The 18,226-nt window shown below is 37.0% G+C and overlaps 1 protein-coding gene across 1 annotated transcript in view; it reads right to left on the bottom strand.

Moving 5' to 3' along the window:
* The window catches only part of LOC115503973 (S-adenosyl-L-methionine-dependent tRNA 4-demethylwyosine synthase TYW1), a 217,667-nt gene that overhangs the window by 35,035 nt on the left and 164,406 nt on the right, over window positions 1-18,226 (bottom strand). The window contains exon 14 of the mRNA XM_030300561.2: window positions 710-820. Within this exon, the coding sequence (XP_030156421.1) occupies window positions 710-820 (111 nt within the window). The remainder of the gene's footprint in view (window positions 1-709; window positions 821-18,226) is intronic.

The following is an 18,226-nucleotide window of genomic DNA, read 5'->3' as shown; positions in this document are numbered from 1 at the left end:
AAAATGGGTAGAGGTAGAACTGAAACAAGACTGGTCATGAGTTGGTAATTTTTGAAGCTGGGTGAACAGATGGAGGTCATTAGACCAATCTCTCTACTTCTATGTATGTTTGAAATTCTCTATAATAAAAGTTTATTTTACTTTTTTAATTTTTATTTTTATTTTATTTTATTTTTTTACTTTTTTTAATTAAAAAAATTTTTTTATGTTTATTTTTGAGAGAGTGCGAGTGGGGAGGGGCAGAGAGAGAGGGAGACACGGAATCCAAAGCAGGCTCCAGTCTCTGAGCTGTCAGCACAGAGCCCAATGTGGGGCTTGAACCCAAGAACCATGAGATCATGACCTGAGCCCAAGTCAGACGTTTAACCAACTGAGCCACCAAGTCAACCCTAAAAGTTTATTTTAAAGCCAACCAATTCCTCACTGTAACACTATTTTATTTCTCAGCATACTAATGTTACTGTGTAGTTTTTAATTATTTATTTTGCACTGACTGCCTCCCTCTCAATAAATATAAGCTTTATAAGAGCAAAAGCTCCGTCTTTACTGTTATTATCCCCATTGCCTAGAATGGTGCCACGTTCTTGATTAATATTTCTGAATGAATAAATAACACATCTGGGACCTCCTATAGAGTTTTATAAGGTACTAACTTCACCACAACAAAGCACCGTAGGAAGTGGGATGACATTGGCCAGCAGGAGCTCACCTTCACTTCGATGAAGTCAGGATTCCCCAGGGACACCAGCTCGGCATAGGCCTGGAGTTCGTCTACATTCCACGCTTTCACTAGAGTCAGCCTGTACACGGTACGCTGTTGCTGAAACAAAGGAAAAGCCAACTTCGTTTTTATGTTGGTGGAAGTCACACCTTGGAAGGCTTTCAAATTTCTTCAATCCCCTAGAGACCCAGGTAATGTGAAATTCAGCCAGAACTTTTAAAAAAAAAATTTTTTTTAATGTTTTATTTATTTTTAAGACAGAGACAGAGCACAAGCAGGGTAGGGGCAGAGAGAGAGAGATACACACACAGAATCCGAAGCAGGCTCCAGGCCCTGAGCTGTCAGCACAGAGCCTGACGCGGGGCTCAAACTCACGAACTGTGAGATCATGACCTGAGCCGAAGTCGGACGCTTAGCCAACTGAGCCACCCAGGCGCCCCCAGACAGAACTTCTATAAGCCAAAGTTATATTTTGTAGAAAGACAAAAAAAAAATGAAAACAATATAATAAGATTCCCATAAGCCTTTTAAGGGCACAGATATTGGCATGTATCTTTTCTCACAATCTCTACCACTACATTAGGCACCCAAATGTTTCTTGAAAACGACACACTGAATTAGATTTAGTAAGGAATAGTAAATTGACCAAATAGTTTAAGACTGTTGAAAATTAATTCAAATAACCTTCAGGCTTTCAGGTACCAATCACTCAAGTGTTTATGACAAGAATTTCTAATTACTCTTCTCTTCTTTCCTGCTTTCTTAACATTTTAATGATCTCCTGTTGGCAGAAAAGGCACATTTATGAACTGTCAGTATTGTCACCTGTTTACCACTTAACCAAATGAGGTAGTGGTTTTCCGAAAAGCAATTAGACAACAGACATCAAAGGCTTTAACAAGTTTATGCCCTTTGACTTTGTAGCTCTCTCCCTTCCAGGACCCGAGACAATTTTTCAAACGTTCAAAGCGTTATTGAAACATCTCAGGACAGTATGAAAAAGAGGTTAAAATCTTTTTTTTTTTAACGTTTATTTATTTTTGAGATAGAGCATGAACAGGGGAGGAGCAGAGAGAAAGGGAGACACAGAATCGGAAGCAGGCTCCAGGCTCTGAGCCATCAGCACAGAGCCCGACGTGGGGCTCAAATTCACGGACCGTGAGATCATGACCTAAGCTGAAAGTGGGACGCTTAACCAACCGAGCCACCCAGGCGCCCCAAAAGAGGTTAAAATCTAAAGCAAGACTGGGGAGCGGGACCTAGGACTTGCCTATAACCAGTAGTATATGGCGGAGGTGGTGTCTATGTGCATACGCACGCAGGGCCACACCCATCTGGAGCAAGTTCCCGGATAATATCCATGCTGCTACGACGCACAGCATGTTTTAAGTAGTGAGGCTCTAAATACTTGAGAGAAAACGTGAGGCGAGAGAGGAACAAAATGATACCAACCTCTCTACTTTTGCCTATGTTTGAAGATTTCCATAATTAGTGAAAGAGAAGAAACACTCGAGATCTTCGATGAACAAAATGAAAAGATCTCCGCTGAACAGTATTTGGCAGCCATACCAGAAAATATACTCAAAAATTACTTTAAAACACAGTATATAATGCATGAAAAGACAGAGATCTTCCAGATTCTTCCAGATTACGTATAAAGCCAGAATTCACTTAACAAAAACGGGTAGAGAACAGCAGACCAATCTCACTTGTACTTATAGATACAAAAATCTTATAGAAACTTTAGCAAATACAATTCAGCAGTATGTTGAAAATTCTAGGAATGCAAAGATGATTCGATATGTGGTTATATATTAATATAATTCATCACAGAGTTCAACACAGAAAAGTACACGCGATCATCTTCACAGACACACAAAGGTATTTGGTATAATTTAAAAGCCATCCTTAATTTGAAAACAAAACAGAGTAATCAAATCAAAAACCATTTGGCAAACTACACAATTAAAAAACACAACCTTGGGGCGCCTGGGTGGCGCAGTCGGTTAAGTGTCCGACTTCAGCCAGGTCACGATCTCGCGGTCCGTGAGTTCGAGCCCCGCGTCAGGCTCTGGGCTGATGGCTCAGAGCCTGGAGCCTGTTTCCGATTCTGTGTCTCCCTCTCTCTCTGCCCCTCCCCCGTTCATGCTCTGTCTCTCTCTGTACCAAAAATAAATAAAAACGTTGAAAAAAAAATTAAAAAAAAAAAAAAACACAACCTTAACATAAAATGGTCAATGTCATTCTCAGTGGCTTATGAAAAATACAGGCATTCCCATTTAGTCAGACTAACAGAAGAATGTCCACTCTGTTATTTTTATGAACATTTCCCTGAAAGTTAAAATCCAAGCAATAAGGCAAGGGAGCAAGAATTGCTGGACACTACACAAAAAATCATTACTTGCAAATGATGTAACTGGCTTCTTGGAAACCTAAGAAAATCAACTAAAAAGTTGTATTAAGGAAAAGTATAAAAATGAACTGCCTCCTTAGCATGGATCAGTGGAATGAATATGGGCGCTGGGGCCGGACCAAAGCCCAGACCACACACTTAGCTATTTTCATCTCCCTGTTCTCAGTTTCTACCCTGTGAAAAATGGGGGTCCTACACAGGATTAAAAGCTTCAACCTGTGTAGAACTTAGAACCCCAAGAAGTATTAGCTACTATATGCCAGCAGCAACCAATTATGAAATACAAGGCAAGGAAAATTCCACTTACAACTATAAAATACATCTATAAAATATCTAGTGATTAGTTTATGAAATAACATGGACACTGAAGAAAATAAACTTTTCTGAAAGACCTAAACAAAAACTCACTACATGGAGAGGCATGATAGATTTATAATATAATGTTAACTCCAACGGGAGTTTATAATTCCTTTGGACAAATAAACTGGCAATGATACCAACAATAACAAGAAAAGGAGTTAGCAGTTACTCAGCACTGACTACATGCCAGCTGTTATTGTAAGTGCTTAACATTGGAGCGAAGAGTCCAGTATCTGTCTACTCTTTACAACAAATCTTACAAAATAGGTTTGATTATTATCCTCACATCACAGTTGTGAAATTGAGGCCTTGAGCTGTTAGATAAATGTCCCAAAGTCACAGCTGGAAAGCGGCAAAACTGGCATGTGAACCCAAGGGGCATGGCCCTCTCTGCTTTGCTAAACCTTTTCAAATTGTGAAACAAAACATACAAAGAGAAATGTATATAAGACACATCCGTATAGCAAAAGGGGTTAACACAAAGAACATACCCATCACCCAGTCGCTATCCGCTCACTCTGTCCCAAAGATACCCAACACCATTATTCTTTTGTGTCTTGCTTCTGTCATCCAACATTTTCAGAAAATCCATCCGTGTTGCTGCATGTTGACATTTGCTCATTTTCCTTGTTAGCCAGTACTCCATCATTTGAATATACAACAATTCATTCGACCATTCCCCCAACGATAGACATCTGGATCATCTCCACTTTTTAGCTGTTCTAAAACAGTGCTGTTGTATTTTTATCACACTAGAGTTTAATTTTGCCTGTTTCAGGAAATTGTATAAAATGCTATTATGACTTATACTCAATTAGGTCTGGCTTCTTTCACTGAATTTGATGTTTGTGAGATTAAACATACTGCTGTGTATCTATTATGTGAATATACTACTAGTGGAAGTTTTGGTTATTTTCCAGTTTGGGTCCTACCAAAATAGTGTCTGTTGCCCTCTGTGTTATTATACTTCACTCTTGAGATGCACAAGAGCATGTATTTTTCTTGGATGCACCTACGTGTGGAAACGCTGGGTCACAGGAGGTGTATTCATGCAGTTTCAGCATATACTGTCAAACTGGTTTCCAAAGTGATTTTACAAAACTTTCACCTGCAGTGTCTCAGGGTTCCAGCTCTTTCTCTTCCTTAACCACACTTGCAGTTTTCAGTCTTTAAATTTTGCCACTCTTGCGTTGTCTATTTTGTATTTGCCTGACTACTAAAGAAGTTGATTATGTTTCTGGCCATTTGGATGCCGGCTATTGGGAAGTACTTGTTCAAGTGTTTTAAATATTTCTGTATTGGGCTGTCTTCTTCCTACTGACTGTTTTTTGTTTTGTTTTGTTTTTTTCAAATGCTTTATATATCCTGGCTATGAGAGAGCTGTTATAAAGGCCTTGGAAACATTTCCATTCACTTTATGGCTTTCCTTTTCACTTTCTTCGTATCTTTTGATTAGCAGAAATAGCTAATTTTCATACCTTTTTATCTATAGCATACTTGTATCAAATTGCTACAAAGAGAAACATTATGGGGTTACTGGAAAAGGAATGTTAGTGGATTTGATTAGTTCATTTCAAATTATCAACTTTGCATTCTGGGTTTTGCTGTGACTATGGGGAGCTTGTTCAATGGAATCATTTCAGAGATTTTATTTAAAGTCTGTTTAAAATTAGTTAAAGCAGTTCCTAAGGTCTACAGAAGAACAAAAGGGTGGTACACTCTAGTTAGATTAGATTACAACAAAAACTGGGTGCAGATGTTTCTTGAAAGGTGAAGGCTGGGATTTCCTCTGCAGAGGAAATACTTACCACTGCTATTTTATCTTCTGTTAAAAAAGAAAAAAAAGTTGGAGTGTCAACTGGACTGTATTCATTTCATTTGAATTAAACTTATTTTTTTCAGTTTGGAGATTTAGTAATTTTAATTTGCATAGGTTCTGGAATGGTTATTACTGCAGAATTTTCTGAATGTGGCATGTTATCTCATAGGGACAGTTATATAAAAATAGGATGAATATAAAAATAGGATGAAGGTATTGACTTCAGACAAACAGTTTACCTACTTGCTGTTCAATGTACAGTGTTATTTGTAAAATGTCACAGTGTGACTTGTCAAAAATGTCAAGAAGTTGGCATATTATAATTTCATATATTTTCTGTTTGAGAGTCTAAGATCCCCCCAACCTGCCCCAGGGGTCTGCACACAGTAACAGAATTTTGAAAGTAATATCACATCAAATGTGGTTGGTCCCTAGCAAGAGACCTAGATGTTCACCTTGAAATTTTCGATCAGATCTTTGCGACAGATTTCAAATTTGGGTTTTAACTTGTGTTGTTTCTTAGAGGGAAGTAATAGATGAACTGAAAATACACGGGGTGAAAACTAAGGTCAAAATACCTAAGGTAAATGTTAAATGCTTATCAAGGGGAACCGAGGCAGAAAAAGATTTTAAGTGCAAAGTAGAAAAGGCCCGAGTAGTCAGGAAGGCCAGGAGAAAGGAGGAAAAAGAACCACAGAGTAACAATTAAGCTACGGCTCTTGGCTCTGGAATCGGCTGTGTGCGTTCAGGCACGCACCCTCTGCCTCTGTAAAATGGGGAGAGCACCAGTACCAGTATCTTGTAGTACGGTTGTAAAGTCAAAAGAACTAAAACAACGGTCTTAGAACATGGCCTGGCACAAAGAAAGGTATGAATAAATTTCGGCTACCATCACCACCACCACCAGCAGCTCCACAGATTCATCACAGGTATCAACCAATAGTCACCGGGTCCGTCTCTATGCTGGGCCTAATTCTAGGTGCTAGAGATACAGCAGCGAACAAAGCCAAGTGCCAACTGTTGTGTCATTTACATTCTAGTCTGACAAATAAACAAAACCAGAGTCAGAAAAAAATTAGTGACCATAGTAATGCCAAAAGAGGAGAGGAGCTGGGAAACCAGCAGAGGTTACGACTCCACCACTGATGCCTTTTGCACGATCTTCTCAATTTATAAAAAGCAAACTGAATACTGACCAAATTGTATGTTTGTCAAAAACTAATTCTGAATGGCTTAAAGCCAAAAAACAACTTAAAATTGAAACAGTCCCTCACTGGGGTGCCTGGGTGGCTCAGTTGGTTAAGCATCCGACTCTTGATTTTGGCTCAGGTCATGATCTTGCAGTTCGTGAGACTGAGCCCCGTGTCGGGCTCTGCACTGAAGCCTGCTTGGGATTCTTTCTCTCTGCCCTGCTCATGCTCTCTCTCTCTCTCTCTTTCTCTCTCTCTCTCTCTCTCAAAAATTAAACTTTTAAACACACACACACACACACACACACACACACACACAAAATCCCTCACTGATGACCATTGTTTCTAAAAGCAAAGAACATTTAATGCCTCTACTAGAAGTTGGGCAACCTATCAAACTCTTTAGAAAGCATGCCTTGTTGTTGAAATGGCTTTAAACTAAGCTTTATACTATCTGTGGAAGACAAAACAAAATGTGTCAACTTGGTAAATCAAATAAACAAAGAATGAAAAGGTAAATTCAAAGATATAATTCATGATGCAACCAAATGAAACATTCTTTATGCTCAAAGATAAGCAGGAAAACTGTTCTTATAGAATTACTCTCTAAATAAAGTAACCAACAAATTTCAAGCTTAATGAACAACTGAAAATTCCAATAAAGGAAAGAGGGCAAAACAAGATAATAAACCTCAGTGAAGAAAATCTGATCCAGTGGGAAAAGAAATCATTTAAAGGAAACACATCAATTCATTAATAATGCTTATTTCTCAAAAAGGAAGAGAAAGACTATAGGCTTATTATTTAAATTTCTTTTTAAGGCCCATAAAACACTACAACGTGTACTAACATACACATTACAAAAGTCTCAAGAGAGAAAAGAAAAAATGGCAAAAAGAATGTTTGAAAAAAGAATGGCCAAAAAATTCAAAAATTTGGTGAAAAACATAAATCTACACATCCAAGAAGCTCTACAAACTCCAAAAATGATAAACTCAAAGAGTCTCATAATGAGATACATTATAATCAAACTGTCAAAAGACAAAGAAAGAGGGGTGCCTGGGTGGTTTAGTTGGTTAAATGTCCGGCTCATGATTTCAGCTCAGGTCATGATCTCACGGTTCGTGGGTTTGAACCCCACATCAGGCTCCACACTGACAGTGCAGAGCCTGCTTGGGACTCTCTCTCTCTCTTTCTCCCTGCCCTTCCCCTATGTGCTTTCTCTCCTCTCTCTCTCTCTCTCTTTCTTTCTCTCTCTCAAAATAAATAAATAAATAAATAAATCTTTAAAAAAAAATAAAAAGACAAAAAAATTAATAGCTATAAACACCTGCATTAGAAAAAAAAAAGATCTCAAAATTCACAACTCAAGTATCTGATCCAGAAGAGTAAATTAAACCGAAAGTAAAGAGTAAGAAAGAAATAATAAAGATGAGAACAGAACAGAAGTAAAAGAAATAGAGAAGAGAGAAACAATGGAGAAGAAAAAAAAACCGAAGTTGGTTCTATGAAAATATCAATCCAATTGACAAACCTGAAACTAGACTAAAAAAAAAAAAAAAGGGACAGAAAAGACACAACTAAAATCAGAACTGAAAGTGGAGACAATACTGCCAACCTTGCAAAAACCAAAAGGTTATAAAAGAATACTGTGAACAACTATGTCAATAAATTAAATATAACCTAAATTAAATGGAAAAATTCTGGGCACCTGGGTGGCTCAGTCGGTTAAGTGTCTGACTCTTGGTTTCAGCTAAAGTCATGATCTCACAGTTTGTGGGTTTGAGCCCCACATTGGGCTCTGCACTGATAGTGTGGAACCTGCTTAGGATTCTCTCTCTCTCCCCCTCTCTGTTCCTCCCACTTGTGTTCTCTGTCTCAAAATAAATAAACTTTAACAAAAATGGACAAATTCTTAGAAACACACAAATTACCAAAAATGACTCAAAGTGAAATGGAAAATCTGAACAGATCTGCAACAAGTAAAGAGATTAAATCAGTAATGAAGAAACTCCCACACAAAGTCCAGAAACAATGGCTGCACTGGTGAATTCTGCCAAACATTTCAAGGGTAATATTCTTAAACTCCTCCCATTAACAGAAGAAAAATGAACACTTCTGAACTCCTTCTCTGATGTCAGCATTACCTTTGAACCAAACCAAACATAGCACAAGAAAATACCCAGTGTCCCTTATGAATATAAATGCAGAAATCCTCAACAAAATACTATCAAATTGGATCCAATAGCATATTAAAGTATTATGTACCATGAATAAGTAGGATTTATGCCAGGAATGAAAAAGATAACGTGCTTCATGAATCCATTTATACAAAATATCCAGAACAGGTAGATCCTCAGAAATAGAAAGCAGATTAGTGGTTGTCAGCAACTGGGTAGGGAGGATGGGAGTAACTACTTAATAGATACAAGACTTTATTTGGAAAGATGAAAATGTATAGGAACTACGTAGAGGTGGTAACTGCATAACACCATGAACGTACTAAATGCCGGTGAATTCTTCATTTAAAATGGTTAACTTTATGTTATTTGAATTTCACCTCAATAAAAAATAAAAAATCCCTGTCAAAACTCCAGCTGCCCATTTTTCGGGGGTGGGGGAGTTGATTTTCAAGATGCATATAGAAATGCATATGGGCTCAAACAGCCAAAATAACTTTGAAGAAGACAAATTTGGAGGACTCACATTTCCTGATTTCAAGACTTACTCAAAGCTATACTAATCAAGACTGTGTGAAACTGACATAAGAACAGACATACAGAACCATGGAACAGAATGGAGTCCAGAAGTGAACCTACACATATATAGACAACTGATCTGACAAGCAGGTCAAGTCCATTCAATGGAGGAAAAATAGTCTCTTCAACAAACAGTCCTGAGACAACTAGATATTCACGTGCAAATGCATGAAGTGGAAGCCTACTTCATATTCTACATGAAGATTAAGTGAAAAGATCCATACGTAAGAGCTAAGACAATGAAACTCTATGAAAAAAATACAAGGACCTTGGATTAGGCCTTAGACATGACATTAAAGCACAAGCAACAAATGAAAAACTAAGGTGAACTTCATCAAAATTAACTTTCCTGCTTCAGTTTAGTAGTTCCTCAAAAAGTTAAACATAGAATCAATATATGACCTAGCAATTCCATTCCTAGGTAGATATACCTGAGAGAATTAAAAATGTAGGGTTCACACTAAAACTTGTACATGAATATTCATAGTTTGTTAATCATAAGAGCAAAAGGTGGAATCAATGCAAATGTCCATCTGCTGTAGAATGGATAAACAAATGTAGTGTATCCATACAGTGGAATATTATTCAGTGGGGGGAGAGGGCAGGAGGGAGGAAGAATGAGGTTTTGATTAAAGCAATAACATGAGTGAATCCTGAAAACATTATGCTAACTGAAAGAAGCCCGACACTTAAAAATCGTCTGGAATTAGATAATGCTAATGATTGCACAATGTTGTGATAAGCTAAAAGCCAGTGAATTTATACACTTTGCTATCTATATAGATTCAATGCAATCCCTACCAAAATTCCAATGGGAGTTTTCACCCAACTAGAAAAAACAATCTGAAAATTTGTATCCAACCACAAAGGACGCTCAATAGCCAAAGCAATCCTGAGAAAAAAAAGAACAAAGCAGGAAGCATCACATATCCTGATTTCAATGTTTACTACAAAGCTCCAGTAATCAAACCAGTATGGCACTGGCATAAAGACAAACACATAAACCAATGGGACAGAGAGCCCAAAATAAACACCTGTGTGTACATGTCAACTAATATTTGACAAGGGAACCAAGAATACTCAATCGGGAAAAGATAGTGTCTTCAGTAAATGGTGCCTGCAAAACTGTAAAACATACAAAGCAATGACTTGAAATGGATTAAAGATTTAAACATATGACCTGAAACCGTAAAACTCCTAGAAGAAAACACAGGGAAAAAGCTCTCTGACACTAATCTTAGCAATGACTTTTTGGATATGGCACCAAAAGCACGAGCAACAAAAGCCACAATAGACAAATGGCACTACCATCAAAACAAAAAGCTTCTGCACAGCAAAAAAAACCAGCAACAAAATGAAAAGACAACCTATGGAATGGGAGAAAATATTTACAAATCATCTTCTGATAAAGGGTTAATAGCTAAAAGAACTCCTACAACTCAATAACAAAAAACCAAACAATCTGATTTAAAAACGGGCAGAGTAACTGAATAGACACTTTTCCAAAGAAGACATCCAAATGGTCAACAAGGACGTGAAAAGAAGCTCAACATCACTAATCATCAGGGAAATGTAAATCCAAACCACAATGATCTCAGTGATCAGCTCACACATGTTGAATAGCCATCCTTAAGACGGCAAGAGAAGACAAGTGTTGAAAAGGATGTGGAAAACTGGGAACGCTTTTTGGGTTTTGGATTCAGTGAACCATTAGTGGTAGTGTAAATTGGTAAAGTCACTATGAACAGTATGAAGTATTCTCAAAAAATAAAAAAATAGAAGTAGTATATGATCCAGCAACCCCACCTCTGGGTATATATCCAAAGGAAATAAAACAGGATACTCAAAATAGCCAAGATATGGAAACAAACCAAGTGTCTATCAACAGATGAATAAAGAACATGTGGTGTGTATATATATATATATACATCAGCCAAGAGAAAGAAGAAAATACTCCCATTTGTGACAACACGGATAAACATGGACATCAAAGGCATTATAGTAAGTGAGGTAAATCAGACAGAGAAAGACAAATACAACTGACCCTTACACAACATGGGTTTGAACTGTGTGGGCCTACTTATACATGGATTTTCAGTAAATATATATGTACAGTACCATAAATATATTTTCTCTTCCTTGATTTTCTTTTTTTTTTTTTTTTTTTTTTAACTTTATCAACGTTTATTTATTTTTGGGACAGAGAGAGACAGAGCATGAATGGGGGAGGGGCAGAGAGAGAGGGAGACACAGAATCGGAAACAGGCTCCAGGCTCTGAGCCATCAGCCCAGAGCCTGATGCGGGGCTCGAACTCCCGGACCGCGAGATCATGACCTGGCTGAAGTCGGACGCTTAACCGACTGCGCCACCCAGGCGCCCCTTCCTTGATTTTCTTAATAATGTTTTTATTTAGCTTACTTCATTGTAAGAATATAGTATAATATGTAGAACATACTAAATGTCTTGGGAGAGTCAAAAGTTAATATGAAGATTTCCCACTGCACAGGGTGACCGGTCAGTGCCCCGACCTGCTATGATGTTTAACAGTCAACTGTACGATACCACTTATGTGTGGAATTTACAAAAGGGGAACTCATGGAAACAGTCCCCTGAAGGGTGGGGGAACTGGAGAGATATTGGTCAAAGGGTACAAACTTGTAGTTATAAGATGAATAAAGTTCTGGAGCTCTAATGTACAGCACAGCATTGTGATTTAGTTAACATTGTGATTTCATTAGTTTAGTTAACAGTTTAGTTAACAAAGATGCTAAGAGACTAGATCTTAAATGTTCTCACCATTAAAAAATAATGATAATTATTGGATGTGATGAAGTATTAACTACCATGGTAACCATATTGCATTATATACATGTATCAAATGAACACACCTTAAACTTATAAAATGTCACATGTCAATTATCAATTACATCTCAACAAAAAAACCAGAAATGAGCAACAAGTATAGATATTTGATTTATTACAAAATTGGCACTATCGAATAAGGTAGAAAAGGATGGTATTTTAAATTTACCGTGCTGGGTCCGATGGGTGCTCATATGTGGGGGGGGATAAAAGCATTCACACTTAGAAAATGTTTTAATGGATTACAGACTTAAATGTGAGAGAAAAACAACAAAATATCTAGAAAATAAGAATCTCTTCATGACTTTATTAAACAGTTTAAAATGCACTTCACAGAAAAGAAAGCGTGTTTAGCTGGACTACATTAAAATTAGCAACTTCTCCTTATTAAAAGATATTATAAGAAAGAGACAAGCTACAGAGTGAAAAAAGACATTTACTCATTATCTACAATATATAAAGAACTCCTGAAAACCAATTAGAAAAAGATAATGCAAAATAAAAATTGACAAAAGCCATGAATGTTCTTGTATGGCCTTGAATAAGAGGAGTTTTTACAGTTTAATAACAGAGGACAGTAACTTTTAATGTATCCTTCTTGTAAGAGGGGATTCAAATGACCAATAAACAGATATGCAAAAAAAAAAAAAAAATGGGGGGGGAGGGGAAGGGCAGAGAGAGAGAGAGGGAGACACAGAAACTGAAGTAGGCTCCAGGCTCCAAGCCTGAGGTGAGGTTTGAACTCACGAGCCATGAGATCATGACCTGAACTGAAGTCAGAGGCTTAACCAACCGAGCCACCCAGGTGCCCCAACAGAAATGCAAATTAAATCCACAAGAAAATATTATTTCAAAGAAACACAAAACCAGTTGGTAGCAAGGATGCATATTCACATGATGAAATATAGCAATGAACAGCCTACAGCGGTACACAACATCATGGATAAATCTAACAAACATGTAAAGCAAAATACAGTCGACTCTTGAACAACATGCGTTTGAACTGCGCAGATCCACTTAAACGTGAATTTTTTAGGGTACAGTACTGTAAATGTGTTTTTTCCTTGTGATGTTCTCAATATCTGCCTTTCTCTAGCTTACTTTATTGTAAGAATACAGCATAATACGTATAACATAGAAAGTATGTGTTCATCAACTATTTATGTTATCGGTAAGGCTTCTAGGTGACAGCAGGCTAGTAGCTGGTTTTGGGAGGTGAAAGTTATACGTGGATTTTCAACTGCGCAAGGGGTCAGCACCCCAACCCCAGCGTTATTCAAGGGTCAATTCTATACTGTATGATTCCATTTCTATAAAGTTCAAGGACAGGGAAAACTATCTTACAGTGTTAGAAGACAAAACAGTGATTATTTTTAGAAAGAAGAGGGGCTGATGACCGGGAAGGAACATGAATGGTGCAAAAGGGTGACTCTGAAGGTGTTCTTCATATTACATACATACTCATACTGTATTCTTAAGTTTGTTGCTGAAAACATAGGTTTGTTCATAATAATTCACCAAGCTGTCCATTTAAGCTCTATGCACTTTTCTGTACCTATGACATACTATAGTAATAAATCCTATTGGAGATAAAATATATGCAAAGTTCTGGGAAGAGGCATTCTATACATAAGTATTCATGGGTAAAGTGATGTATTTATTTGACTTGAAATATTCCAGTGCCTCCTCCACTCCAAAAACAGAGGGGAGACAGGTGAAATAAGAAATGTAGAGTGCCAGTAGTTGCCAAAGTAAAGACTGTGGTTACACAGGAATTCATTCTAGTATTTTCTTTTCTCTTGGGTGTTTTAAAAATCTGTAATAAAAAGTTTAAAAAATATATATATGTGTGTGTGTTTAAAATATATATATATATATATATATATATATATGTGAATTGGACACATATATATATCTGTGAATTGGACAGAATTCTGTTGTTTCTAATTAGGCAGCTTTCAGTGCTACATATTCTGGATGAGGTTATTATATCCCAGGACTACAGCTCTTAATTTCAACGATTTATCTTGACAGTTGCAATTCAAGACAATCTCGAGTTGAAGCTGTGTCAAAACAAGATAAAATGGTCTCCTAAAATATGGTACTGAGTTACTAGTAATCAAAGAAATGCAAATTGAAGCAGTAATGAGGTACCATTTTGGGTTATCATATCGGCAAAGATTTTTCAAAATAGCAATATTCAATGCTGCCTAGAGTTTAGCAAGACAGGCACACTCATTCACTGACAGTGAAAGCAAAATCCAGCGAAAACATTTTGGAAAGTAACACAGCAACATGATTAAAGAATCTGAAAAATACTTAAATCTGTTGACCCAATAATTGCATTTCTAAAAATTTCACGTTTGGAAGTGATAAAAAATTGTGGACACATACTGATATTTAAGAATGTTCATTCCAGCTTTGTTCATAATAATGAGATATTATTCTCAAGAGCTTCAATCCCAAGAAAGAGCAAGATGATTTAGGGCATAGCTATTTAACACTAAAGATGATATTTCAGAACAGTGGTTATGAATCCTAACATAGCAGAGAAACACATTCCTAACAAAAGAAGAGCTCAATGGAGATGCGATTTTCAGAAAGGGGTAGGAAATGAGGAGGGGGCTTGTTTTTTTGTATTTGTTCCTACGGAGAATAACTGGTGTTAGAAGAATGTTTAATGATGAGGGATCATTTTTATGCAATAGTGCTGAATTTTTAAATAGCTAAAAAGAAAACTGTACATATATGATAGTATTAATGACATAAATAAGGCTTAAAGGAAATATAACGAAAGCTGTGGGATCAGAAAACATGTACACACATACACACACACACATTTTTAAATAGTACTGACTCTTGAGAGGAGACTGAATCAGCTTAACAGTCTCTTGATGTTCCTGATCTCAACTATCCATTATAGCAGATGGCTTAAACAAAATTCTGCTGCTCAAAAACCAGAAATTCAGTAGAGGATATAGAAAAAGATTTGCCTTAGGTTCAGCAAAGCCTCAGAAGACCACGCGTATGAGCCGGAATACCAGACAGAGTGTGCCCAGAGTTTGAAGGGTCATGTGCCTCCCCAAGTTACTTAACAGCAAAAAAGAAAAAAGAAAGAAAGAAGGACTTGACATCTTCCTGGCAACGTCTTCCTGGCAATGTGGTTAATACGCAGGAAGATGTTGCCTGTGTGAAGGAGTAGAAGGAGGGTGAAACCGTATATGTGATATATGTATAGACACAGAATAGTCCACACATACAACAAGATATTATAATGCATATAATAGACATACAGGCAAAAGGGATTCATCTCCTAAGAAACCACAAGAAGAGAAAGCTCAGAAGTGCAAAATGCAAAAGACAAATGGGGCTGAGAGCACTGGCAATTGGATGAGACATGGAGAGATTGTAAATAAATATTCAATAGCAAGGAAAAAATTCCCATTAGAGGATTTTTTAAAAAGCAGAATATTTACACTTCAGAAAAGCTTACGAATAGTACAGAGCAGTGTTTCTCCATCCTCTGGAGGTTGGGAGAAAGTGGAAGAGGTGGCTCCACTGGCATCTTAACGGTACAGTTTCCACTGTGTGAACATGACCTGTATCCTGAGAACCACTAACATAGAAGCTTACAACATGGGAATGCAAGGAAAAGGAACGAGAATAATAATTTTTGAAAAAGATGAATAAGGGAGAGAGAATGTAAAGAATAAGGACAAAAGCAAAAATAAATGAAGAAGAATAAATAAATGGGAAGGTTTCTACCGGAAGCAAGAGCTGAGCACAAAATCCGAGGGCCGCTCTCTACTTTCCGCGTGAGAGAACATCTGTACTGAGAAGTCTAAAGCCACCACCACGAGGTGAGTGACAGCCTATGTACAGAAGAGTAAATACAGGTCAGATAAACAATGTCATAAAAATCAATAAGCAGAAGATCATGTTATTGCCTACAAGCAGGGTGCGTACACAGACTCCAATCACTGAAGCAACACATCGACTTGGATGTCTCCAGATACTGACAAAAGAGCACAATCTCTGGCAATGTTCCCACAGGCAGTCTATCTATCCATCATCATGCAGCAGACACAAACAGATAGAAACACCTGAATCCAAAGTGTAAAGATGGAATGAGAAGGTTATCTCAATATAGCCAAACCACATTTCACAAAACTATTGAGATAAAGTAAATCCAGAAGGAATATAGAACAGCCAGAAACCATACATCCCCAAAATCAATAGATCCTATAGATCTGTTTCTCCAGAAATATTACTTGTAACAATTCATGAGTTTAAGTACCAAATGTTAGGTACTAAAAGCTCCCTTCCTGGGAATTAACTGTCCAAATGCAAACACTCTGCAGTTAAGAAATGTTCAGATTGTTTTAACCCACCAATTAACCTCCCTGTGCCTAAACTTGGCTCCAGAATTAAAAAAAAAAAAAAAAAATGACTCATTAGAAGGTGACTAAACCCTTGAAGTAAGCCTATAAAATTTCCTCCCTGGAAAGCTTAACAGTGACAAGATGTGCCTGTGTATACAGTACTCTACCTCATGTCTGACTCATAAGAAAGTGACTCTGGAATGACAGCAAGATGAGCCTGAAGAAGGGCGGATGGCACTTGCTCTACAAATACTAAAATGCCAAAATTAAGCCTCTCATCTAAAATCCTTACTTATCTAATTTGCATTATTTACCAAATAGTGCATACAATGGACATATAGTCAAAAGGATACTTCAAGTTCATCTCTTGAACCATCCCCATGGCAATATAGATGAAATGAAAAATGAAAAGTAAATTAGATAAAACTGGCTAAAAAATATATAATGAAACAGCCTTATGATCAGGAATTGGACCTAGCAGCCTCTTAGGGGAACATATAGGAACAAAAATAACCTCCTACTCAAGAAGAGCCTGCAAACAATTCCAAAAGATGTGTGGAAATCTAACATTCCCCCAGACAGCCAACATAATCTACAATCAGAAGAGAAATGTTAGTAAAAGAAAATTAAAGTGATAGAGCAGGCAATTTAAAAATAAGCGATAAACTGAAGACATGACTTCATAAAAATGGCAACTTGCCCAAATTACATGCAATTCCAATCAATATCCCCAAGTTCTGTGTGTATATGAGAATTGACAAATTGGTTCTAAAGTAAATATGAAAATGTAGCAAGGTGGTAAGAATAAGCAAGACAATTTTGAAGAAAAATAATTTTAAAGAAGGAAGAGGGGTCTTTGGTGCTAAATATCAAGTCTTATAAAGCTATAGTAACCATGGGGCAATGAGACAAAGAATAATCAACATAACACAGTAGAAAGTTTAGAAACATCCATGAATATATGAAAACTTGATTACGATAGGCAGCCATTATAAATCATTGGGTAGAGAACAAATTATTCAACAACGAATGTTGCTGCAATCGATTATTAACATGGGAGGAAAAGAACCCCTGCTTCATAACATCCTTAAAAAAATAAACAGATGGGGCCCCCGCATCGGGCTCTGTGCTGACAGCTCAGAGCCTGGAGCCTGCTTTGGATTCTGTGTCTCCCTCTCTCTCTCTGACCCTCCCCCACTCATGTTCTATCTCTCTCCTTCAAGAGTAAATAAACATTAAAAAAATTTTTTTAAATAAATAAACAGATATGCACACATATACATGTGTATGTGTGTGTACATATGCTCATAGAAAGAGATATTTGGTCCTTAATAAAAAGCATTTGCAAGTTAATGAAAATCATACACATCTCAAAAGAAAATAACGGTTAAAAACCAAAACAGTATTTCACAAAAGAATACATACAAAGGGTCAACTAAAATATAGCAAATTATTTTAATATCACAAATAATTAAATGCACATTAAAACAATGGGCACTGGTAAAAAAAAAAAAAGTTCAAAGTAGCAATGTTCATAATAGACACAAGCTGGAAACATCCTTGATGCTCAACAAAAGTTCAATGAATTAAATTTTTTTTTAACGTTTAATTTTTGAGACAGAGAGAGACAAAGTATGAACAGGGGAGGGTCAGAGAGAGAGGGAGACACAGAATCTGAAACAGGCTCCAGGCTCTGAGCTGTCAGCACAGAGCCTGATA

This window comes from Lynx canadensis, chromosome E3 (assembly GCF_007474595.2).
Source record: "Lynx canadensis isolate LIC74 chromosome E3, mLynCan4.pri.v2, whole genome shotgun sequence".
Lineage (NCBI taxonomy): Eukaryota > Metazoa > Chordata > Mammalia > Carnivora > Felidae > Lynx > Lynx canadensis.
The sequence above is the reverse complement of the archived record's forward strand: the minus strand, read 5'-3'. Positions and strand labels throughout refer to the sequence as shown.